General features: G+C 41.4%; 1 protein-coding gene across 1 annotated transcript in view; it reads right to left on the reverse strand.

Moving 5' to 3' along the window:
• Positions 1 to 1,476: 1,476 nt before the first annotated feature.
• Positions 1,477 to 26,609, reverse strand: part of Samd5 (sterile alpha motif domain containing 5) — a 48,991-nt gene continuing 23,858 nt past the window's right edge. The window contains exon 2 of the mRNA XM_021221464.2: positions 1,477 to 3,043. Coding sequence (XP_021077123.1) covers positions 2,981 to 3,043 — 63 coding nt within the window. The 3' untranslated portion in view covers positions 1,477 to 2,980. The remainder of the gene's footprint in view (positions 3,044 to 26,609) is intronic.

Below are 26,609 nucleotides of genomic sequence, written 5' to 3' on the forward strand. Positions count from 1 at the left end.
TTCATTTTGCTTAAGTGAGATTTCTTCCTCTAGTTCAAGTTATCAGCCACGTTGCAAACTTTTCTCTTCTAAGAAACTTCTTGATCTGAACTGAGACACTATACTGTAGCCAAAAGTTCTTGGTTTCTTTTTCCTGAGAATTTTGGCTTTATTCTTCCCTTAAACTGCTGTTTTCTATGTCTAGAAATCTCGTTCTGACCGCCCCACTTCCTTCATCATTGTGTGATTGTGTGTGTGTGTGTGTGTGTGTGTGTGTGTGTGTGTGTGTGTGTGCGTGTGTGTAAAGCAGAGATGTCCTCTGCAGGCAGATCTTGTCTTGGTTTCTCTGTTTTGATTGTTTCAACACAAGGCCTATAACTCACCCAGTAGACTAGGAGGCCAGCCAGTCCCTGGGGATCTTGCTCTCTTCCTCTCCAGTACTGACAATATAACTGCATATCACCGCGCCTGGCTTTTTTATATGGGCTCCAAGGTTCAAACACTGGTCCCCTTGCTTGCATGGTACAAACTTGACCAACTAAGCTATCTCCACACTCCCTCCTGTCTTACTCTGTTTTGTTCTGATTTGCATACGGAGACAGATTCTCAATACATAACCTAGGCCGGCCTTGAACTTGGAATTCTGCTGGGTTCACGGATGTGTACCACCATACTGGGCAAAGCAGCATTTTGCTTAAGTGAGATTTCTTCATACACTTGCATTTTTTTTAAGCTGTAGAAAATTTTGCTATTATTCTCTAAACCTCTCTATATTATAAACTAAGACCCTGTCACTTATGACTTAATTTTTCTGGGAACTATCAATCATTGACATAATCAAGATCTGAGTCTTGCTGTGATCTTTACATCATTTACATTTAGATATTAAGGAAATCACCAGTGCTTAGATAAATGGGGGAAAAAACACAATGAGAAATTGACTCTTGAAGATAAGTCCCGATAGATGCAATTCAAAGTCAGAATTCCTTTGATGTCTTCTTACTTCATCCTGATTCAATACAAAGGAGTTCGCAAGCTTCTTTTCATTGGTTCTCTTCCAGAGTTTTATTCTTCTAACTTTACCTAAGACATTTTTCTGACCCACTGGCTATTCCACCATCCTAAATTGTGACTCATAACTTAGGTAGATTATTGTTAATTTCAAATTCTAATAGTAGCAAGGAGACAAGATTTAGATTTAGTCAAATAATTGAAGTCAGACATCATTCAAATTGAAAATAAAGCTTGAAAGGACCCAAGGGCCCTTTTTGGTCGCAGAAGATTTTATTCTATTGCCTCCGGAGAAAATAATAGATTTTTCAGAAATTGGGTCCTTGCTAGCCACAGTTCAACAAATGCATGCAAATGTACATCTGTGAAATAAATCTGCCACAGATGCGGCACCTGGAAATGAGGTCTCAACCAGGAAGCCGTTTATTATCACAATAAATCATATCGGTAATCTATGCAGACACCCTCACCTCTTAAAAAAAAATATAACAGGTATTTTACAGATCAGTTTATTTGAAAAGGTGACAAGCAGTCGATTGTCTGCAGCTCATAAGGGACAGACAACTCACACGTGCTCTTAGAACTTAATTTCCTTGCATCTGTATTTAAGCCCGAGAAAGGCTTTAGCACAGTGCCTAAATTCACCTCTGAAGGCAGCTCAAGTGGTTAAACTTTGAATTTTTTTTTTTTTTTTAAAAAAAAAACAGTATTATGTCATGAGTGCCTCTGGAGATGTAATCCCTTCTTAATTGCCTACCTATTTCTAGAGACAAAGTGAATGTCAGGCTCTTGCCTTTAAAAGTTTCCCGTTCATGTCCGTAATTATAGTGGCACAAGCTTGCATCTGTGCTGTACTCCCGAGTAGTGAAAGGGTGGTTCTACAGTGCGTACAGTACAGTACAGTACAGTACAGTACAGCTAAGGGTCTCGCCAAGCTCGCTAGCCTCAGCTGCTTGTTAACATTGTTAAATCACCTGTAGCCTTTTCTCAAGGAAGTTTAGACCCCATCATCATGGTTGTGTTTTCTTAGCAGAAAAGCAGACTGCCAACACCCAAGGGAAATAATGACGAGAAAGAAAAAAAATAATAATATTCCAGGTTTCCTTCTCACTCCCCCTTCTTTCCTTTATTTTCCATGCACAAAGATGTGCAGATAAGGCTCCTCTTGCCCACTGCCAAGGCCGACGTCCCTGCTCACTACCTGGTATCAGAAGCACATGGAAGGGGTGTGGGATGAGAGAAAGCAACTCGGGAAGGTGGGCAAGGGCCAAGAAGAACATGAATAGCTGACATGCATCAGGATATGGTACTTCTAACGTAACAGTCATCCCTCTACCAGATTACACTTTAAAACTCAGAAAATAATTTCTTCTTTAATCTGTCAGTGTTATGGTTATACTTATATGCGAAATCACTATACAAAACACCTAAAGTAAGAGTTCCTTCACCAAACTAGTTTATATAGAACTATGTGAAATGTTGTAACGTAATGAAAACAAAGTAGAACAACATGTACATTAAAACATAAAATGAAAGTTACTTTTCCCGAGACAGAGGCTAAATTTGAAAACTATGTAATTGAGTAGAAACCTACTTGTAATTGTAAGAAACCTACTTTTATGTAGTATACTTAAAATCAGTAATTTCCCCACAAGTCTTAGTCAACCCTATCTATGAGAGTGAAAGACTCAAAGAGCAAAGGAGAGAAATTCCAAGAGATGTATCAGACTTCTTCCCGCATGGAGTGTCCATTGAAAACCAAGTTCAATATATTTCCACAGGTGGTCGGTCACTGCCTTACTCCTAACTACTACAAGAGAGTTACTCGGCTAACTACGTTGATAATTCCAGAATTTTCCGAGCAAAATGATAAGCTGATAAGTGTTTGCAGAGTCACCATCCAGTTCCCTTTGTGAAAGAAGGTCCTAAATACGCCCCTTTCCAGTCTTCCGCATCTCATCATTCCGCCACGGCCTCTCAAAAATGATATCTAGTGGTTCTGTGATGACTTCGGCCAATTCATTAAGTACTCTAGGATGCCGGCCATTGGGACCTGTGGATTTGAACATATCTGGGTTACTGAGGTTATGTTTTATCCCTTCTTCCCCACGTCCACTGCGGATGACTGTTCCTGTCTTCACGCCAGGTTTGTACCTTTCTGGTTTCCATGAAGACTTTTGAAAAACAGCTTTCAGCACCTCTGCTTTTTATGAATTCACTTTCTCCTTTAAGCTAATAATGGAAGAGCAACACATTATATTCTTCTCAAGCCTTCGCTTTACTTTTAAATGGTCTCCTTTTTTTTTCTCCCCTCTTGCATGTCCCTTGTAAGAAAAGGAAAAATGAAAATCCCACATCGACCTTATAATAGTTCAGATTTCTCAACCGCATTATTCAACAACACGTTAGCAACTTTTAATAACAGAGCCTTAGTCAACATTGTGCAAAGGCTCCCAATGTTAATGGCTGCCTCTCTCACGTGCAAAGGCAACTTTTGTATTCAACTTGTAACTGTAGTCGCTAGTGCTAATTCTGAATGCATCTTCCAAAATAAAGACGATTCACAATCATCTTTAATCATTATCATTTGTATTCACAAACAATGATTTCTTCTGCAAGGCATTTCAGAACCATGAGACGGAGGGAGACAAATAAGGATTTCTGTGAATGCAGTAGCAGAACAGAATGAATTTGCTGTGTGGTCACTGGCGTCCGGGGCCTCAGGTTTACGTTACATTAATCATCTCCACGGTCTTACAGGTGTTGACAGTTTTAACCCCTTTATTGTCACACGGACTCCTCTGAAACTGAAAGGCAGGCACAGATGATAGGTTTTGTCCCATCTGTTATAGTCTGTCCTATGCTGAGCATCCCCCGACAGGCTCAGGATGGAGAAAAAGAAGTAGGAGAGAAGGAGAGGTTAAAGAGACAAAGATACTTAACACTTGCCCCTCTCTGGGTTTCCTGTGTCTGGGATCCAACATGGGGTTGGGGTTCCTGGTCTGTTTGTTTGCTTTGTGTTTGTTGTTGTTTTATTAGAAAAGGCTCTTGGCGGGGGAGGTTGAATGTGGTTTGGTTTGGTTTTGTTTCCGAGTCTATCTCAGTTCACTCTTACACTGAGGTTTATTCTTTGAAAGGTAACAATGCCCTCCAAATGCAATGCCATCGTTTTTTTCAGATTTCATGACGACTCTTTTAAAGAATGATTCTACACATCTCTCAGAGACCTCTCAGAATGGGCCTTTCTCCCCCTTGCTCTTGCAATGGCTCCCCGCTGACTGCAACTCATAGCTAATATGCCATTAACTATTAGCGTGGGAGACGCCATAATCAGGCAATCTAAGCTGGTAGGAAGTATTACTGACCAAGCTTAATCATTCCCCTTCCCAGAGAGAAAACTATTTATAGTCCTCTGCTTTGGTATTGGCTCTCACTTAAGAAAACCTTACTAATAATTAATATATTCAAAAAGTCACCTTTAAAACAATCTAACTTAATTCAATGCCTCTGTTAAAATCCCCTCCTGCGATTGAGCAGTCTTCAATCTATCTTAACAAGCAGAGTTGTTGGAGTGGCCTGGAGGGGGATAAGGGAGTATGATAAAGTCCCAAAGAGGAGAGATTATTGAAACACAGAAGAAGCTAAAGTTGCTTCATTTTTTAATGCTTAGTATACAAATAAATGACAGGGTATTAACAACAACTATCGTATTTACTGTGTTGTACAAGATCGCTGGCTGTTAGTATTCACAAGAAAGCAAGTTGTCAGAGTCTCAATTTAGGATGTAAGCAGTCCTGAGAAAGGAAGACCTTGGCTGAGGAAGAAAAGGTTGAGAACACACCTACCCTGGGTGAGGCACAACTCAGAGTGAAGTCAGCCGAATGGCCTTCATGCCCTCACATGCTCCACAGACATGCAGAGAGAGCAAATGCCTTTGGACAGATTATTGTGCTGCAGAGTTTGACACGCTCCACATTAAACTCGTCTGGAGACTAGAAGCATGAACTCACTTCATAAATCTAGCCTCCGTCCAACGACCTCCAGCATCTCTCCTGTTCTTGGTTCCACAAAAGCAAAGCAAATTCATCCAAGGAGCCCGGTCTTGCCATTCGCTCTTTCCCATTCCCAGGGGAAGAGGTTGGAAGGCAGACAAACGGGATTTCAACAACTGGGGCATGAAGAGTTGCAAGTTGGGAGAGCAGTAATTAGAAGAGCCCGTGTTTCCTCACGACGTGGGAAATGTTAAGATTCTCCCTGTTACCGATGCTTTCCGTGCTCTGTGATATCCCGCAGCCTAGCCCTCACAGGTCTCACTCAATGGAGTAAAAAACAAGCAGACTCAGAATCTTGACAAGCTAAGCAAACGACTGAGACCTCTTAGAGTTAAACATGCATTCAGTGGTACAACTCTAGAACCTTACTTTTTTTTTTTTTAATAGCCCATTTTCCCTAAATTCCCTGGCATTCTCATACAAGACAAATGGGTCTCTTTTCACTCCAGCAAGGAGAGTATCTATATATTCACAGTTGTTTATGTCTTCTTCCTTGGTTAGTAAGCAAGTGGGCCTAACAAGCCAAAAGGTGAGATGGAAATGTATCTCCATGGTAGGTCAAGAGCTCACCTCTAACATTTAAGAGGTCTGGCCTTATATTTTCAGTACCACAAGAAGGGTTGGGGGGGGGGAAGGAAAAGTAAAAAGAAGACCCGTGAAAGTAATAGTGTATCTGGTGGCCTCTCAAACTTCTTCAAAACCAATCCTAGGATGAATGAGCGCTGCATTGTTCTCAGGCCTTAAAACAGCTGCAGCTTTTTTGTGTTTAAGGACCAGATCTGCCAAAAAATTAAAAGAACATCACTAAATTAAGTGGGGTGCCACACGCCTGTACTTCCAGCACTCGAAATTTGGCACAGGGCTTTCAGAAGCCAAGGCCATCCTCAGTTATATGGTGAATTGGAGATCCACCTGACTACCAGAGACCTTATCTCAGAGAATGGGGGAGGGGGAAGGAGGGAGGGAGGGAAGGAGGGAGGGAGGGAGGGAGAAGTAGAGGGGAAAGAAGAATACCAAGTTTCCTGATAGGCATGGTTTCACACATCCATATTCTCAGTATTTGGAAAATAGATGCAGACTGATTTCTGTAAAATGGAGACTGGCCTCCAACCATAAAATCATTTTGTTGTTACTTCATAACTGTAATGTTCTACAGTTACGAATCATAATGTAATATCTGATAATATAGGATATCTTGTATGTAATCCCTGTGGAGTTGAGAACCCCTGTTCTAAGCAAAGTCCTACCTTTTCTAGTCCAGTAATAACAGGAGGTATGGTATGGTTGAATGTCAAAGCCTTAGCTTTAGTAGGTCATGAAGCTAAAAGAAAATATGTCACCAACTGCCTACGGTTTTCCGGCTTTGGTTGTCTTCTCTTGTTGTCTAGGAGACAGCATCATCCTCCTTAATAAGTTTTTCTGGGAGACAGCTGCTACCCGTCTCACTCCCCAGGGCATGGAAAGTACAGAGATGCTTAATTGTTCAGGAGGACCACTTTTTTTAATTTGAAAAACTAAATATGGAGACTGTGTGGCTATTGAATTTGCATCTTCAGTTGCTCTTTAGAGTAATATCAAAGTGGAGCCTCACTTCTCAGGATGTTTAGCTTGTATGAAGCTCTGGTTGCCTGTAACTAGGGGAAGAACCACAAGTTCGAAAGCACAACAGACTTGAAGTTGCCTAAAACTCAGAATAATCAACTGAGAAAAGGAGGATCTCAAGAAATCTTGATTTTTTTTTTTTTTTTTAAGTACAGAGTCATGGCTTCTTTGTGGTTTGAACTGTGTCTCCTGTCCTATCTCCCCAACCTCATTTCTCAGATTAAGGTTAAGAGCATTGGTAGAGATTTCCAGATCTATCTATAGTATATCATTCTTACATATGCATTCTCATCAACATAAGCTCTTGTTAGGGAATTTTAATCTAGAAAGTTATTTCCTTTTACCTGCAAAAAAAAAAAAAAAAAAAAAAAAAAAAAAAAAAAAAGTGACATGGGTCACTAAAGCTCCTGTGGGTCCCGACAGTCATTTTCAGTTTTTCCCTTCAGCCTGCAGCTTGGAGATGCTTAGACCGGCCTCTGGCCCCAACAGAAAAGAAGATGTGATGCCATACTGTACAAAGAACTGGTATATAAAACACCTTCACCTGTGTTGTATTTTAGAGAAACTTTCGGAATAGACGTCTTTAGATGCTATAGACGAGAATAACACTTCGTTTTCTTTAGAAACCAATATGTAAAATGCCCTCTGTCAAATCAAGACCAAGTTCTGTTGATTATCCAATCTGTCTCCATCCTTGTGGACTTAATGCTCCCTTTCTGGAGCAAATTAGCTAGATTAAAAGGAACTGCCTCTCCATGCCTCCTCCAGACACGGTCCTAATCTTCACTTCCCAACTTATCTCCAGCTTTTCAGCAAATGCAAACTCTCCTACAGAGGCTGCCTGGGAATTTTCCTACACACTTATTATTCATAAAACTCTCAGAAACACACCGAGGTTAAAAAAGTAAAAACATCTTTGTCTATGTTATCCTCGGGGCATTAACTGATGTTATAATTTTTCCAACTGAACAGTTATGTAAATTCACAACTTAAAAAGCTGCTCTGCAGACCTCAGCACTTCTTGAATGAGAGGACTTCCCACACACAGAACCACCCCGAAGGCCTGTGGTCAGCCAGGGACAGCCAGAACTGCAGGAGCTTCTAAGGGCCTGGAGTCAGAGCCTCATCTAGCTCCCCCATCAGTAACAAAGGCTCAGGAATGCAACTGCGGGGGATTCAGCATGAAGCTTTCTGTTGATCTGTAATAATTAACAGCCAGTCAGAACAGGAACCCAAGGTTAGGTCATCTCTCTTTTCAGAGGTTTAATAGTATGGCTGAAGAAGCGAAATGGAAGTGATGTCAGAATAGACAAGGAGCTTAGCTACAGTTCCAGACTGGGGGGTGGGGAAGGGATCCCATGGTGTGGACAGGGACAATTAAGGTGATAACGACTGCTGATGTCAAGAGGGATAATGGGGTGAGGTGGGGCAGAGGATCTAGAGGGGCCATGCCTCAGGAAGACTCAAGAGACAAATGACCAGAAGGGCTCAGATACTGGCCCAACTGAGGTCAGGGAAGAGACAGCTCGTGAGGGAAGCTCTGTTTTCCTTCTGCAGCAGAGGCAGGCCAAGGCTGGCTGCAGGCCAGGCAGTTGGGGTAAGAACTCTAAGAAGAGCATAACAAGACTGAAGTCCACCCACCCAGACCACTTCAATGGGGACATTGGTCTCTTGTAAGAAAGCAGGTCAGGCGGGGTGGCCCAGTGCCAGGGCTTTTGGAGTTTCTCTTCACACTGTGATGCCCATGCCTCCAAACACCATCCAAAGCATGATCAAAGCATGGGCCTAAGATGGGAAATCCCAGGATGCACAGTTCAGAGTGGTTGGCTCTCTAGTGAAGTCCTTTGAAACACCCTTACTTGGTGTCTCTGTTGCTGATAAAAGCTGCTGGTGATATTGATCTCTAGGCAGTGTTCTTGGCCCCTCACCCAGTTACTCCTCTTTCCCCAGTTACTCCTCTTTCCCTATCCCCCGTTTCATTTTCTTACTTGTAGTAACAGCATCTGTTGCTATTAATTAACAATCTTTGAAATCACAGTTAGCCTCAGTGTCTGCTTTCTCTTACTCCACTGATCATAAATATATTTGTCACGACGGTAGGTACCCACCACACACTAGGAGAGCTATTATCCGCTGCTCCACGATAGTAAGGACACTATCACTATTTACTGGGGGGAAATCTCCCAATGGCAGGCACCGCATCGAGAATGTGTGCTTGCATATAATCTCTCCTCCTCATCCCACACCAAGTTGATAGTGAACCAGAACCTAATTAATAAATGAAAAAGCTGAGGCTTTGGGCTACAGATGCACGGCTCTGGGAAAGCAGCTAATCTAGGCAGAACAGTTCTGTCCTATGGCAAGTTCCACCTTACCAAATGACATGTGTATTCAGGGCAGTCGAGTTGGCCATTCATAGTAGTCGAGAAGCATCTCAAAAGTGGAGCCTCAGTGGGAAACAGGATGTTCTACAGTGGGAACTTATCACAGATATGAGTTGAACTCACTGGAGTTTTAAGGTGGGCCTGAACCCCCATTGCCTGGTGGACTCCTATGAAGGAGAAAGGAAGTAGAAACCTACTAAGAAGAGGACCACATGAAGGGGGAAGCAGGGATGAACCGCCATAAATCCACCATAAATTCAGGGAGCCCAGCACCACCAGCAGGTCCCAGAGGGAAGGAAGAATGCTTCCCTCTTTAGAGGGATCCCGGCCTCCTTTTACTTCAGGCCTCTAGAAGCCGGAGGGAAAGGTTTTCTGTTTTAAGCCACCCAGCTTGTGGTAGCTGTTACCTCATCCTTAGGGGACAAATAGAGCGCACCTCTCAGCAACAGACATAATCTGCAAAATGATTTTAGGGATAGTAACTGCTTTGTTGTTTTTAGAAGTATATGCAAATGTGAATTTTAGTAAACAGGAATTTTATATTCACACAGAATATATAACGTTATGCAAAATGTTTATTTAGATATTGTACAAAATGCCTATTTTGATTTTGTTTATACCACTAATTATATATATATATATATATATATATATATATATATATATGTGTGTGTGTGTGTGTAATTAAACTGCTTGAATTATGTAAAGTACATTTATAAGACTACAGTAAAGACTGTAACATATATTTATGTGTATATTATATATATGTGCATACATATATATCATGTGGTAATACATCTCATTAAAGACAAAAAACACTAGGGACTGTCAAGATACAGAGTTTTCTAGATTTCTATTTTCCACTTAAACATTCACCTTTTGTCATTAACAATAAATATTGTCTGTTATCTTTCTTGAAATACGGGGCTCAGGGGCTAGAGAGATGAGTCAGAAGTTAAGAGCACTGGCTACTCTTACAGCGGACCCATCAGTGTCCCATGCCCACACAGCTGCTCACAGTTGCCTGTAACTCCAATTCCGTGGGATCTGACACTCTCTTCAGGATTCTGCACACACACACACACACACACACACACACATGCTCACACACACATGTATACATACACTTGTTCCGACACACACACACACACACACACACCTATGCTCATTCTCACACACTCCACACTCATACACACACACACATACACACACATGCTCATTCTGACACACACATACACATATAAAATTTAATTTTTTAAAAAAAAAAGAAAAGGGAAATACCATATTCAATACTATTTTCAAGTTGTCTTCTAAATATCCCACCGTGAATACCTTTGGCTTACCCACAGTAGCTCCCTCCAGTGAGAATAGCACTTCATGGAAAAGAACGTTCAGTAAGAAGAACAACAGACAGCAGCAATGTCTGCCAGGGACACAGGTCCATTCACACTTCCAGTGCTCATGGAAGAGTGCCACATACTTTCATTCTGTCACTTAGAACTCAGAATGGAAAAAAACAAAACAAAACAAAACAAAACAACTACACCCAAGCTGAGATTAAGTGGAATCGTTATTAATTCTATTGCTTCAGCGAGGTTCTAATGATGGGGAATGGTTTATTAGGATGGCAGTGCGGAGGTCAGGGGTAAAGTACAAAGACAGAGTAGCTATGTGCCAGCATTTGTGCCCGCCATTGCCCTGCTGACAGTACGCACGTTTACATGGCGAAAAGGCAGATAGTGGCATTCTTGTGACATTATATCTCAAAAGTTCCCTAGAGGGAACCCTCGGGGGTCTTCAGGCCACACTCTGAGACCCACTGCTTTGTGCTAGTTCATTTCCAGGCACCCCAGACCAGAGAGATCACAAATGCAGGAAGTCTGAGACCAAGTCCCTGAGTCTGGAAACAAAAAGCACCCTCCTCCTGAACAATCGCCGCACACTTACCCTTCTAGCCGCCGCCCGCCTGGCTTAGTCCCACAGACCTGGGACCTCCCTGTCTTGAAGGTGAGCTGACCTTTCCTGTCTAACGAGAGGATTTGCAAAGATGGCTGATCTGCTCACCAATGCCTGTTTCTCTCGGGGGCTCAGTTTGCCAGCTTTGAAAACAGCAAGCACTTTTGAACACAGGCAGCCTCCTTTATCAAAATTACCCATGCTCTCCTACCATTAGACTCAGCCCCCCAAATACTGAAGCGTGACCTCCGATAGGCCTTGACCTCACCTGCCAAATTGAAATGGGCAGGGAAGCAAGGCAAGTGACATAATCCTCTTTAGCAATTCCATCCTGGGCATATTTGCATGTTTAGTGGCAGCCTGAAGGAAGCACTGGGGGCGGGCGACATCATTTCCCACTGCTCTCTTTGTCTTGGATGTTGGCAGGGGAGAGGAGACCCTTCAGACAACAGCATGTTCTCATGGACTAGCAGCTTGGACCTGTAAAGGAGCAGCGGGTACAAAGTCAACGGATCCGCCCTCAATGGGCTGACCTCACCTAAATGAACTTTGAGGAGGCGTGAATGGATACCTGCAGCAGCCAAAGATGTAAGTCAGGCCGTCGTCTGTCTTTCACCATGCCCCAGAGGTCTCAACCATGCACACTGGCTGTTACACAGTGATGGTACCCAGGAAAAGCGGGGGACAGAAGGTGAAATAGGCCGCTTCCCTGATAGCTCAAGTCCCTGTGCACTCACAGTGTGTGGAGATGCTGCGAAGCGAACGTGGATGAGGAAGCAGAGTGGCTAGAGGAGGGGGAACAGAGTGCTTCAATGGCCAGTCAGCTTCTAGGTAGTTCTAGGACCATCTTATCCTTTCCTTACGGAGCAGCTGTGAAAAGCCCCTGGCGGGTGTAACACAAGGCCGGGTTCAACCCCAAGCTTGTGACTCCTGGATGAATGGTCTGTGTCCAGCCATCCAACCTCACCACTCTTTCAGCTTATCCTCTACCAACCCGGAATACCACCACGGTATGCCACATCTCCGAGGACTGTGGCGAGTATTGTCCAGAACAATATCTACCATCATGTAAGCATCTACCCTACACAGAGACATGAAATTACACATTTTTGTTCAATCACTAAGGAATGTAAACTCACCCTTAAGGAAGAATTGATTCTTAGGCACATCTTTCGAACAGAACCGTAATGAGCGCTCAGCAACATTATTGAGTTAGTCACCCACAAACGTTATTAAAATAGATCATGACTAATGCGCATGCTGTAAGCACTGTTTAGCCATTAACTTTTAAAATTTTCATTTAGCTTTGTGAAGCATGCCCTATAGAACATAACTGCCACAGACATAGTCCTCAGCTTGTTGGAGCATAAAGATCTCTTTAATTGTTTTAAAAACATAGACCTTCCCTCCAGGTACATGTGTGCATGCACATGCGCGCACATACACACATTATAACATGATATTCGCATTCCCCCGCCCCCGCCACGGTCTTCTTTTATTGAGAAAAAAATACTGTTTTAAAAGTGATCAGGAATTCAAGAACTTTGAATACATTTATGTAAAACATGATATTTATGGAGCAAGTTGGTACCAAACAGTTTTGGGATCTCTTGCATTAACTTTAGGCTCTGCTGCCTTTACACTGGGAACACTTTCCTAGTAGAATGGGATCTTCATCCACTAAACATGGGTCCTTAAAAAAGAAATACAGATTTTTTTTTTAAATTGGCAAAAGGGTTAAATAAATAAAAGCCATATCCCAAAATTTTAACTTCAAAAATGGCCTGAGTGTTCTCTCTGTACTTGTACTGGATAGTACATAACAGACAGGAATATTCTAAAGCGATATTTGAAGGAGCAAACATTTTTTTCCTTTTAATGCAGAGGGTTGACTTGCTCCCACCCATCTTTCCACAGCTGGGTCTTGAAATATCATTGTTTGCTCCTTCAGTAATCGGCCCCACTGCAGCAAAGACATTAAATAGAGCCGCGAGTAATCCCTGATCAGCTCTTTGGAAACCGAGATTCCAGAGATGAAATAGAAAGAACCTGCATCTCCTGGAACTAATAGCAGATCCAGGGAAATGTCCCTAAACAAAAACACAGCCCAGGAGGTTGGATACATTTCAGAAAATTTACAGTAGGATAAAAGGATTTTAGAATCTCCCTTGTCCGTGTGTCACAGGACCCACCTCTGAGCATTGTTTTTTGTTTATCAGAAATGCGTATGTGTGCGCACACACACACCCGCTGTGATCACATGTATTAATACTTTGTTTCTATATTTTTCATTCCCGTTGAAACTAAATATAAAGTCACCTTTCACATTAAAGAAGCTGTTTTTGTATTTTCAGGCATCATGTGCGAAATCATGCTACTTAGCACTACCTTACATTCGCAGATCATGCAAGTTAAATAAAGACACCTTGCAGGTTTCTTAATATAGACTCCGCTAAGATTAGTTATGCATCTGCCACCTTAACATTCAGATTGGGGGGTAGGAAAAAAAAAAAAAGCCGTAGTTAGAAATCACACTTGCATTGCAAGTACTTAGAATTTCATGGTTCATTTAAGAGCATCACAATCAAGAATTTAATTATGTCAAAAAGGGAACGGTATCTTTCTAACAGTTCAGATCGTGCCCCTCTTTATTCTTTTCCCTACACCACAAAATGAGCTAGTTCTTGTACTCTCTGTAGACCCAGTTTCTGATATATGAAATAAGGAGGTGATTCGGAAGTACCCTCTGACCTACTGAGTTTCAACTTTGAAGTTTGCAAGGACAGACAGAAGAGGAAGCAGAGGAGGGTCAGAGCCAAGGAATTACTGGCATATAGTCAAGTCCATCCATAAATAAAACAGTATTTACTGTGGTCCCCTCCCCCTCCCAAAAAATAAAAATAAAAACGGCCCTACAAAGCACTAACAGTGGACTGGCAACTCAGAACTGAAGAGCAACAAAGTATTTTAGGATAACAATGCTAACAAAACCCCTATTGAGCTCTAACAGTTCAGATTTTTCTAATGTTCTGTTTAAAAAGAAGTCTCAATCCGACCATTTGGGTTGGGGATGTAGCTTATTTGGTACAATGCTTGTCTGGAATATACTAAATACAGAATTCAGTCCCCAACACTGCATAAAACCGGGCATAGCAGCACACACTGTAATCCCAGTAGCTGGGAGATAGAAGAAGGAGAATCTATAAAGTTCAAAGTTATTCTAGGCTACACGACTTATCCAAGGCCTGGCTGCATCATAGAAAGCTTATCTCAAACCAGCAAATATGGCTTCCATCCAACTAAGACTAATGTGCTATGTCATGAATATACTATGACTGAGTGCCCAGGGCAGGGGAGTGACATAGTCCGGAACCAATAAATCTAGTAAAAATAACTTCTAATGTGACTAACAGAATAGTCATATTTTGAAGCTACTGCAAATACACAGTATGTTCATTTATATGATAGAACTACATAAATAATTCACTGTGGTGGTAGACACTGCTTTGAGTGGTTCCATTGAAGCGCAATCTAATAAAAGGTTGGTTTTATTCCTTTAGGAAGCAAAGCCTTTGACAAAGGTCTATGGGCAGGTGTTTAGGAGTACAATCCCTGAGAGAAGGGGGGGGGGGACAATGAAACAGAGTAAGCCAATACAGGATGTGGGATGGAATTAGCCACTTGACTCTGTGTTGCTCAATTACAGGAGCATTCTCAGAAGCATTAGCAAACACATCTCAGAATATTGCATGAGGAAAGCAAGGAGGGAACCATCTCCCCACCTGCTCCCATCCCCCACTTATCCAAACCATCCTGGTAAGTATTAATTTTCCTGTACTTCCTGTTTATCCATGTGAGTGCTTAGTCAGCTCCTGTAGGGAGTTCTTGACAGAGTGAGTGAAGCCATCGCTGGAGCTAAAAGCACTAAGCCAGCACAGGCCTAAACCAATGAGCTGTCAACTGGTACCTAGGTGATGTCAGCTGAAGTAGGTGTGGAATCGCTTGCTCAGCAGTGGCTCGAATAAGACTTAAGGCCAAGATCTTCTGAAGTGATGCACACAAGAGCCAGGCCATCTGTATCAGTCACGGTAGTCCAATTATGCTGCAGTAATAGATGACCCAGCATTTCAATAGTTTGCAACAAAGGCTTATTTCTCACTCATATTATTTCTCCCAAGTCAAGTCAGGGTCAGCTATAGTTCTGCATCATTTTCTTTGCTGAGGTTCAGAGTTGACCAAACCAACTCTTAGCAGGAATATAGCCAGTTCTAAGACTAAGGGAAAAGAATTAAATATGACCTTCTCACGGGTTTGTAAAGACGTTGCTTAAAATAAACCCAAATCATTTCACCATACCTTTCCTTGACCAAAGCATGTCATAATTTAAAGGGCAAGGGCTTTTTACCACGCCCTCCAGGGATTTTGAGGGTGCAGTGATAGGACAGAGCACAGAATAGACTGGAGAGGAGGCTCTGAGGGTAAGCAGCTTGCTGTAGAAACATGAAGGGTTGAGTTTGGATGCCCAGCATCCACATGGAGCTTGTCTGTATAGCCAGTGTGGGTGGGCAGATCTTGGGGACTCACTGGTGGCACATCTAGCTGAAATATCAAACACCAGGTTCAATCTCAGGACTGATCTCAAAATACATGATAGACAAAATTAGAGAAAAATGTAGATTTCTGGACATATGTGAGCAAGTGCACATGCACACACAAATACATATATACACACAAACACATATAAACATACACACATATAATACACACACAAACATACATACAAACATACAAAACACACACATTATATATATGTATATATACACATATATGCATATATATACATATAAAACACATACACACATATACAAAACACACACATACACACACACACACACACACACACACGAAATGTGCTATACTGTGCCTTCATTTAGGTGGAAGAAATCAGAGAATAGGAAAACCATTCATTCTGGGACCCCCTATGAAAGCTTGCTCACAGTATTATGTTTTCTTTGAGCACAGAGCTCAAAGGAATGTTTTTAACTTAGAAATTAAAAAAGAAAAAAAAAACCTAAAATGCAAATGTTTCGAAAATATTAACTCCTTATAAAAGAAAACAGATCAATTCCACTAGATTTTATTTCCAATGAGAAAATAAGGCACGAGAATACCATAGAGGGCACCCAAACTCATTGAAATACTATTTGTAAGTTTAAATATTTTATAGCTGTTTAGTCAGCCTGGGTTCCTAGAAATCAGCGATGAAGTAACACTGGAGCAAGTTAAAAACAGAACTTGTATAGGACTCCAATCTCTGCGTTCCCTGCCAGGGTGCGGGTGGTAGCCAACATAGTGCTTAGCATGTGATACTCTAGTCTAAATGCAGACACCAAGCAATTAGACATGTTAGCAACCAAGATAACTTCAAACTCTTGTCATTTCTGTAAAGATCATTAAGAAGTGATGCAACAGGGAGAGATTGTGTCAGTTCACAAGAGACAATCTCTTTGAGGAGACAGCATATAGGAAAACCATTAAACCTTACGTGTAAAAATCAAAGCATGTTTTTTAATATTAGTTAGAAGCTCTATTCTCCACTCTAGGGGATATTGCTACCCACTTGTGATAACACCCTCTGCCTCTTTCTATACTCTCCACTTCTTGTCAAATCAATCCTTTTTAATTCCATATATATATTTTTCCCAAATATACATATTTCAAATATATGTATATATATTATATATATACACGGATTTCTTATTGTACTCATTAAGTGAAATCTTGTGAAAATTGTTGGTAATTTTAAATCTATGCAAATTATTTTATATGACAATTAATGGCTTATTGTTTTGAGTTCCAGTGGTGGGTGTTAGTTTGCTTGGTTTGCGGTGTTTGAAGGGGGGATAATATTTGGTGTTTTCTGTGGGCCCAAACCAAAATTTATCCTTTCTCCTGACCAACTCCAAACACTCCCACAGCTAATGTCTTTTTGAGGAATTTCTTTTTCAATCTGCACTTGGACAGAAACACGGGGCTCCACAGAGCAACAATTTGTCCTTCCTAACTCGTTCTGGTGAAATGCATGGTGATCAGGGTTCCCTGGCAGACCCTCTGATTCTTGCCCTTGGAGCTTTTGCCCTTCCTAAGTAAGTGTAAAAAGGACTTGGGAACGCCCAGTAAGGTGTTCGCCGAGAAGGTGATTACAGTGTATGAGAATAAGAAAATCATTAGGGTTAGCCCACTCTAATACTGTTAATTTTCAACGTGTTTCTCTTGCTGGAAAATGAGAAATTCGCTTGAAAAGTCAGCTCACCACTGCTACTTTGACCACAGTGAGGGCCACTTGAGAGAGAAAGGAGCCAGCTGCTCTATACACAGAGTGGTCTGAGGATATCAGCTAGTAAAACATCGGGAGCTCACCTCCACTGTAGCAGGGAACTGACTTCATGGCTTCTTCGGCCCCTCTATCAGAACCCAATCCAGCTGATACCTCGAATCTCACTTTGAGCAGGGAACTCGATCAAGCTTGGAGCTTGCCCAGAAACTTAACCTACAGAACTATGAGATGATAAATGGGTATTATTTTTAGCCACTAAGTTTGTGGTAATTAATTATGCAGTAATAGAAAACGAATACACCGTGTAACGGGATTTATCAACTTCAGGGTTCTGTTAAACAGCTAAATAATGACTCTTTCCCATCTTTTGAATGTGCACCATTAATTCTCCCGAAAGGACGGAATTCACCTGGGACAGAGTAAGGAGGTCAGTGATGGAGAGGCTGGGCCCAACGTGGGACAGACTAATTGGAAACATCATCAGCCCACTGAGCAAGGTACACTTAGGGGATGCAGCCAATGACTGTAAAGAAAGAAAGAGTCAAAAAAAAAAAAAAAAAAAAAAGACCAGGATAAATGACCATATATACCAAGCTACAGGGATAGGAATTGGAGAAAAACCACCTGATTTTCTTTCCATTAATTAGCATGTGGGTCGGGAGTAGCAGGGAGATCATGAAATAAAGATGTCACATATTCATGATATTTTCTTCATTGTGAATTCATGAGATTGTAGGCTGATATTTCAGAAGCATTTACATAATGAAAGACATGAAAAAGCATGTCCATCTGATAGTGTTTTATCTCCCCTCTCTCCGCAAAGAAAGGCTTCAGTTTAGTTTCTAGCCGCACTCACCAATAGATGGAGGCCCATGAATGGAGTCATGGTCTAAGGGATACAGTTGGAAATAGCCAGTCACACCCAGCTGTACTCTTTTAAAAAAAAACAAAACAAAACAAACCAACAAAAACCACCAAAGGCCACTGTTTCTGGAGAAACCAGTGTTGAGATGATAAGTCACAAGAGGGAGAGAACATGAATTCCAGAACCAAAAGATGGAAAAAAAGCCTTCACAGACAGCAGCCCAGGACTCTGTCTAGCTCCAGATGAGTGGTTGGCATGCTTTGGTTTTAGAGATAAGAGAAGGACCAGGTATTTTTCTCATTAGATAGGAGCCTGGCTTATCATGAATACTCATCAATCTTCCCAACTGAGTCCTCCAGTTTGATAGAGTCTGTCTTCCTCGGATCTTTTTCTTCATTTAGTGTAATACCTAAGCACCACACAGGAGCTCATGTATCACATTTAGTTAGTCAATGCTGCAAGAAATGTATGTTCTGGGCCACGCATGGTGAAGCACACCCTTAATGCCAGCAAAATTAGGAGGCAGAAACAAATTGATCTCTGTGAGTTTGACACCAGCCCCGTCTACACAGTAAATCCCAGAAATCCGTACTCTGCTTCCCCTTTACCACTAAAGTGAATTATTTCTTATATAGAACTCTAAGAAGCCTAAAAACCCCACTTTTACATGTATGTAAGTGAATACATCTTTGAATTTGTAAATCTGTACATGATTACTAAGCATAGGAACACTGACTTGCTTCCTCCAAGAAAATCACAGAAATGTACTTATATCCAAGTATACTTCCACCCCCCGCTGGTTCCACCCCAACCAGAGGAATCTCATTTAAGGAAGGTTAACATGGAAGTACAACGTATCACAATGACAAGCAGCATTTGCTTAGCATGGTAAAGGCCCATGGTGAAAGGTTAAGATTGTTTTCCTGAACATTCACAAACCACGTGCAAAGCAAGAGGCAGAAATGAGCAGGCCAGGCTCGCGGGTCCTCTCACACACTTTTCCCATTCACTTGAAATGAATTTCCAAAGACCTAAGAAGAGACAAAGGACTAATACGTATTCTTTAATGTACAAGATTATAATTAACCTAACGTCTGTTTCAAATTTACTATTGTCTATTAAGAAATAAATAATTTTACAGCCCTCTAATGTAGCTCTTAGGCTTTAAATCACTGACCATAACTAATAAGCAGCTTAATAGCAAGAAATAGCCTAAATAGAGCCACAGACCACAGTTTCACTGAGCATAAATCATCATCATTTTTAATGCAGAGGCAACAGCAAATCTCTGTAATTACTGGGAGCATTTTGAATCATTTTTATTATTACTGCACTGGCCCCATTAAAAATCCAAAACACTGAACTGCATGGAATATAAAACTGGAATTATGATACACTACAAACTCTAATTGAAATCCATAAATTTCCTACCAGTATTCAGAATTACTTTGTGGCCAAAAGAATTCCAACTTTGCCAAATTAAAGAATTAACTTTGAAAGTGTGTGCTCAGTCTGCCACAAGTAAGAACAAGATTTGAGGGGATTCACTTTGGAGCAAAAATATTATGAGGTCTATTTCCTATTCACTCTAGATTTTATAATTCTAAAACCAACATTACTGGGCCAAAAAAAGAAAAAAGAAATAGAATTAAAGAATTTAATACAATATATTATGTGCATCCCAGGTCACCAACAAACCGTCTTGCCCATCACAGGCAACTCTGAAAGATCCTGCAATATCAGCGTCCAAATCCTCTCTGTGAGAATAATGAAGGCGTGGCACTAAATCTGCAGAAGGGGAACAAATGCATCATGGAATCTCTCTTATTTATGCGAACGGCATAAATGAGCATGCAGGGTGAACGTTGAAGCCATTGTGATGGGAAGCCATGCTCCAAATATAACTTTAATGGCTAATAACAATAATAGTCTCATAAAGCATCATAATACCGCTCTGATCAGCATTTTTGATAACTATGGGCCAAGTTGTTTCGCTAGGTGTATGAATCTGTGCAAGTCTGTTTCCACAGAATGGTTGCTTAGGCAGGAAAGGCTGGTGCCTGCTGTTCGGTTCTGCTTTGGACCAGGTTTCAGATGGTCAGGACCGGGAGCTTTAGAGCATTTGCATTTATAGGACGAGATACCTTGATACAGGAATTTGAGTCTGAACTACACGGGAAGTTTATTTGCTTTGTATATACACCTCACACACCTCACCTGAAGGAAACCTTACCCGACGGTTTTCACATGAATCAGTTTTATAGTGTTGAAGCTTTCACTTCTGCTGTTACTCAAAAACCTCAGATTTAGGAGGAGCTCGGGCTGTTGACTTTTGGATGGCAGATGCTCTGCTTACATATCTTTTAGACAGGTAAATAAATATTTGCTAAGTGCTGGCACTTAGATAAATATATGTGCATATATTATTTCTATCATGTGATGAGCTTGCAATACAATTCATCTTATTAAAACTCAGACTTCCTAGCCAGTGTGGTGGTGCATACCTGTAATCCTAATACCCGGGAGGCGGAGCCAGAAGGGCCAGATGTCCAAAGTAATTCTTAGTTCATGACCACCCTGGACTATTACGAGACCCTGACTCAAATAAAGCAGAAGGAAAATAATAACAGACGTTGGAGGGATGGCTCCACTGGCAAAGCATTTGTACCCCCTACCCTCATCTCTTCGTATCGTCACTAATCCGATTTCTCAACCTCATCGCTTTAAGTTGATCTTAAATCATGCGTTAAATATTTCAAATTCCTGTCTTATGTTTTTTCGACTGTCAGTTCATCACAGGGTCATTCTTTGTGTCAGGAGTCAAAGAAAACTGTGCAGAATTTTAAATACTTACTCTGTCGCTTGTATAATGTAAGAACTGTATGTCCTTCCTCGAGTTAAACTTAAATATTGTGAACTCTACTAATTATGCTCAACGTTGCTTCAGGCACTTCAAATATGCCAGCACTGATATGAACAATCTGGACATTTCAGTAGTGAATTTTTTTGAAGGTTAAGCTTTTCTCACTGTCACACAAATTCATCTAAGTTCTAATTCTGATGTCATTGTCATGAGAGTGTTCCTCAGCAATGGAGCCTCGGTTACCTCATGACATCATTTTAAGCTGTATTAATATCTCTAGATGTCAGAAGGCAAGGGGGCTCTGTTTAAGCAAACCAACAAAAGACCAAAACTACAGGCCCTGCAAAATCAATCAATAAAAGAAGGGGAGGGCGTGACTTCAAATCATCTTGTTTCTTGTCACTCTATGATCTCAAAAGTCATTATTTCAGTGATGTGGCATAAGACGGACACTATCCAGTGGTTTTTCAGACCAGACAACTCAAGGGAGCTTGTCTTCGCTGCTTATCCCAAACATACATTTAGATAAACAGCTGTTCACTGTTGGGGAAGGTCAGATTTCTTAGTCATTTTTTTCCACAGGAGTTACATAAGAGAAAATAATAACAATACAATCAGTCCGCTTGCCTCTGGCAGGATAAGGGCTCTGAAGATGTTCCCATTTTATGTGGGAGAAGTCAGGCTTGAGACAGAAAGCTGTCTCCTCCCTCAGACTGGAAACTAGAACGGCTAGCAGCGGAGCAGAAATCTCAAGCCCTGCCTCACCCGCTGTTCCACCCTCCGTTCTAGGTGCCAGAAGCTGGCTCCACACCAGGTCAGGAGGTGATCCGTGCCTGTAAGACTCCCACACAGTCGAGGCCATGATAGTACATAATGTTAATCTAGATGTCTCTATGAAATAATTTCAATGTGACTAGCAATGTAAATGGTACATTTTAGTTGGTTTTCTACGTTGCTTTGCCTGATTCTCGTCCCCCGCCCCTCCTAAGGTCTATTCTTCCCCGTCTCCCTGGCTCTCACCCCCAACCCCTCATGACCCAGTATTCTCTCTTCTGCCCTCATATTACATGTGTTCTGCTGTCTTAATGATGCAAGAAAATGCTAGAAGGAAACCTAACACTTTGTAGTCGGACTAAAAAAGTAAAACAAAAATGAAAACAACCACAACAAAAAAACACCACACGACAGTTTTTAAATGTTGGGACATGCTTGCTCAGTGGCAGAGTGCTTGTTCAGTATGCACAAGACACTGTCCTAAATCTCCAGCACTGAGAAGGACAGAGAGAGAACCGAAGTCGGTACGTTAGAGTCAAGTAATTATCCTGCATGATATAATCATGTGAGCAGGCTTCATCCAATCAACGGAAGCCCTTCGAGAAAACGTTAAAGTTCTTCCGGAAAGGGAATTCTGCTTCCAGGCTACTTTCAGACTCAACACTGCAGTGTCAGCTTTTCTGTGAGTCTCAGACTGCTGCTCTATCCTTCAGACTGTAAAACCCTCCAAGGCACCTCCACTGCATGGCACATTTGCTTAAGAGGAGGCGCACAGACATTCTGTGGTTGTTTATCCAACACAATGTTTGTCATCCTGCCAGAGTTGTGGGGGGGACCCCTCTAGCTGTCTCCTGTCACCACCGACGCGCATACAATGTTATCTATCTAACCTTATGATAAAAGAGCGGTAAGCTTGGTTTCTGAGCTGATAGAAAGCTGAGCCACCACGAAGTTTAAGCCCCATGGCCCATTGCCCGTACCCTTTATCTAACTTTGTCTTCTTTTCCCTGAAGGTTTTTTAAGTATCACTCCCCAGAATCCTGTTTTTCATGGGCTCAAGATTGGTCTGGGTCAAAGTGTCCTATCTGAAATTCTCATGCACTGCCAAGGCCCTTATTTGTCCAAGAACAGTGCTGACTTCCGGGTCCTGGTTGCTTTCCTTAATTCAAGTTTGACAACTAAGAAGTCAAAAGCAGTGACCAATCCAACATGAACCCTGGTGTGTGTGTGTGTGTGTGTGCGCGCACATATATGTATATGTATGTATATGTGTATGTGTATATATATATATATATATATATATATGTGTGTGTGTGTGTATGCATGTGTATATGTGTATGTATATGTGTATATATGTATGTGTCTGTGTGAATATGTGGCATTTGTGTATGTGTGGTGTGTGTATGTGTATATATGTATATATATGTTTGTGTATATATGTGCGTGTGTATGTTTTTGTGTATATGTTTTTATATGTATATGTGTATGTATTTATGTATATATGCATATGTGTATATGTATTTGTATGTGTCTGTGTGGTGTATATGTCTGTGGTATGTGTGTGTGTGTGTGTGTGTGTGTGTGTGTGTGTGTGTGTGTCTTTACTATCTTGAAAAGGAGAACCCACCCTTTCATTTAGGGCTGTACACACTAGGTACCCACCAGGTTTTGTTGCTTGGGTTCAGTTGACAGCATGACTAAGCCACGGGAACCTGCCTTCACATCTTATGGAAATAAGAAGACTTAAAACAACAATTATCCTGATAATAATCTAAGATTACAATTAAACACTGTCATTTCAGGCAGGGTATTTTAAATGCCTAGCTAGATCTGTCCTACAATTTACATAATCACAACTGATCATTATGGCTTTAGTGTAATTTCATATGTGGACTGGACTTGATTCACATAAACAAGAGTAGAGCATTCCTCTGAAAAATTAGAAGAAAAACAGACAACACTACGGAGCCTAAAACACTTATCTTAACTCTAAAATTGGACAGAAATGAAAAGGAAACTTTAAAAAAAAATTCAAAGTTTTAAATGTTCTGAAATAAATGAAATTGCTATTATACAAACTTCCCAAACTAGGAAGGATCCGGGTTTTATAAACAGGACATTATTTCATATGCTAGAGTCAAGACAGCAGTTTACATTTTTAAACAAGGCTAATTCTAAATGAAACCAGGTCAAGTTCAGAGGTTAACGTGGATTAACTTGGATCTGCATTTCATGATTTTGCAGTTCTCAGAATAACACATTAAGACATCAAATAGAAACCACAAGAAGGTTGATTATGCAAAACGCCTCAGGCCCAGCACCCAGAATATGCCTGTTCTGCCACTGGGAGCCTCTGCCCTGGCCACACTAATTCATCAACTCCACTCCCATGCGGCTCTGCAAGGCTGCTCACTTCTTTCAGCTGGTGTCTTTTTTAGCAATTACAAGAACTCTCCCAATTGCAAGGTTTGCCCCTTACTGCTGTTCTGCTTATTAACTTAATTGCAGGGATCTCTATAAGGGCCACAAGATGCAAAACAACACAGCAGCCCATTTGAAAGTAGGGAGGCAGGGGTTGGGCAGCGTGGCTTGTCCCTGGGATACCAAGGGAAGGAAAGAGCTGGCTGGCCACAGAAGGCACTGCAGACTGCCTCCTCCTTACTCCTCAGCTGAGAGGAAATGAGAACTGACGTGCTCTATCACCAAAGGGGGATAAAGCCTTCTGCACCTGCCTCCTGCAGGCTCCACACAGACCTTGCTCCTCCAAGGAAAATTCCAGTAATAAGTTCAGGTACTTGCAGCCCATGTGTTGGTATGTGCACCGTACAGGCATGCATACTTACATAGCATGGTGTGCTTTTCCAGAACCACCAAAACACGTTTCTCCTTGGATTCCTGGCCATACTGCCTTTACTTATAGCCAAAAGTGCGAGGCTAATTAATACTGAACAGAAATCACCTATACCAGTAGTTTCCTTACTGAGATAAAACCTAATTCATTTATTTGATAGTTCTGTCGCTAGTGTGGAAAATATAATTTTGATGTCAGAAAATTAGATTCCCCATATACAGTAAGGGCTAAGCCATTTTGAAGGAAATAGAATGATTGTTCTAAGAAAAAGAGGCAGAAAATTTACAGCATATGTATATATACATATATAAAGTGTTCTCCCAAACCAGATCAAAAATAAGAAAGCCCCAATTTACTAACATTATTCTTTTATACTTTGAAGACTTATTTATGTGTTTCTATGTACATGTACACATATATATGGGTGCCTGTAGAGGCCAAAAGCTGGAGTTACATACAGATTACTGTGAGCCTCCTGACAGGAGTGCTGGAAATTGAACTCAGGCCCTTTGCAAAAGCAATAAGGAGCTGAACCATCTCCCCAGCTACTAAAGTTTATTCTCTTAAACACACTACATAAGTATATGTATCTCAGTGACATTGTATAAACTGAGGAAAGTCTGAAATTATATTTTAAATGCTTTATGTTATAAAATATTTCAAAGTACCCAACTCAATTTCATTGAATTATCTTAATATTTTGAAACCTTTATTCCCGTGTATGTAGGTAGGTGTGCACAGGCACGTGCCAGTGCTTACGGAGGCTAGACAAGGGGCATCAGAGCCATAGAAGCTGGAGTTACAGGCAGATATAGGCCACCTGATGTGGGTGCTAGGAACTAACCTCATGTCTCTCTGTAAGAGCAGCACATAATCTTAACTACTGAGCCATAGCCCGTGTCCCTGAAGATTTTTTTAATGTCCTAAAATGAGCATTAGACTAGCAAAATACTGTATGAAACCCACCAGAGGTAAAATGACGGCTTTTCTTTGAAGTAAGGTGGAGTCAGAGGCTAAAGATGTTTATTCAGCATTTCCTACAACTGGTATGCTTCTCTTATGTAAATCTTGTGCCAGGTTTCCTATATACGCATCTATCGTGAAATGTCCTGTATCTTTACAAGACAAAGAGATATTTTATTTGTTTCATAAAACAAAGAGGTTTGGATAACTCTTTAGATCAGTGTATCTGACAGGTATCCAGTCCTTAGAATAAATTCTAAACTCATTATGACTACAAAGAAGTCTCCCAACAGCCCACCTCTCTTACATTTTGTACCCAGAGTATCCCCCAAATTCTCATATTAAAGGTTTGGTCTCCAGCTAGGACAAGCAGTGCTCGCAGGAGGTTGTTGAGACACTAGGAAGTGGGGTCTGGAAGAATTAGTCACTGGTGACATGTATTTAAAGGGTGTGTTGGAACCCTGGCTCATCCCCCTCCTCTGTTCTCATCCCAGAAGGGAAGATACAAGTAGCTCTGAACTTCACCGCATGCCCAAAGCAACAGGTCAAATAACCATAGATTGAAATCTGTGAAATTGTGAGCCAAAGTTAATCGCCCCTCCCTTTACAATATTGATCTCAAGATGTCGTGCCAGGGATAGGCAGCAGGCACGCAGCCCACATTGTGCCACTTCTCACATCCCACAGCTACTATGTTTCCGCGCCACCACAAAGGAGGCCGCTCACCCATCTAAATCTTGCCATCAATTGCAGAGAGTCTTTCATTTCACACACATCCTCAGCAATGCGCTCAACAAACATGCAAGGAGCAGCGTACGAGTGCTCATTAAACAGACAAGATCTGTGTACAACCCACAGGCTTGCCTACAGTTTCCAGGGCCTAGGCCATACTACAGCTCCCCTAGTGAGCTCTATTACCTATTCTATACATTTCAGCTCCTATGCACAGAGTCGTCAAATCGCAGCCAAAAT

The sequence above is a fragment of the Mus pahari genome, chromosome 21, assembly GCF_900095145.1.
Source record: "Mus pahari chromosome 21, PAHARI_EIJ_v1.1, whole genome shotgun sequence".
NCBI classification, from domain to species: domain Eukaryota; kingdom Metazoa; phylum Chordata; class Mammalia; order Rodentia; family Muridae; genus Mus; species Mus pahari.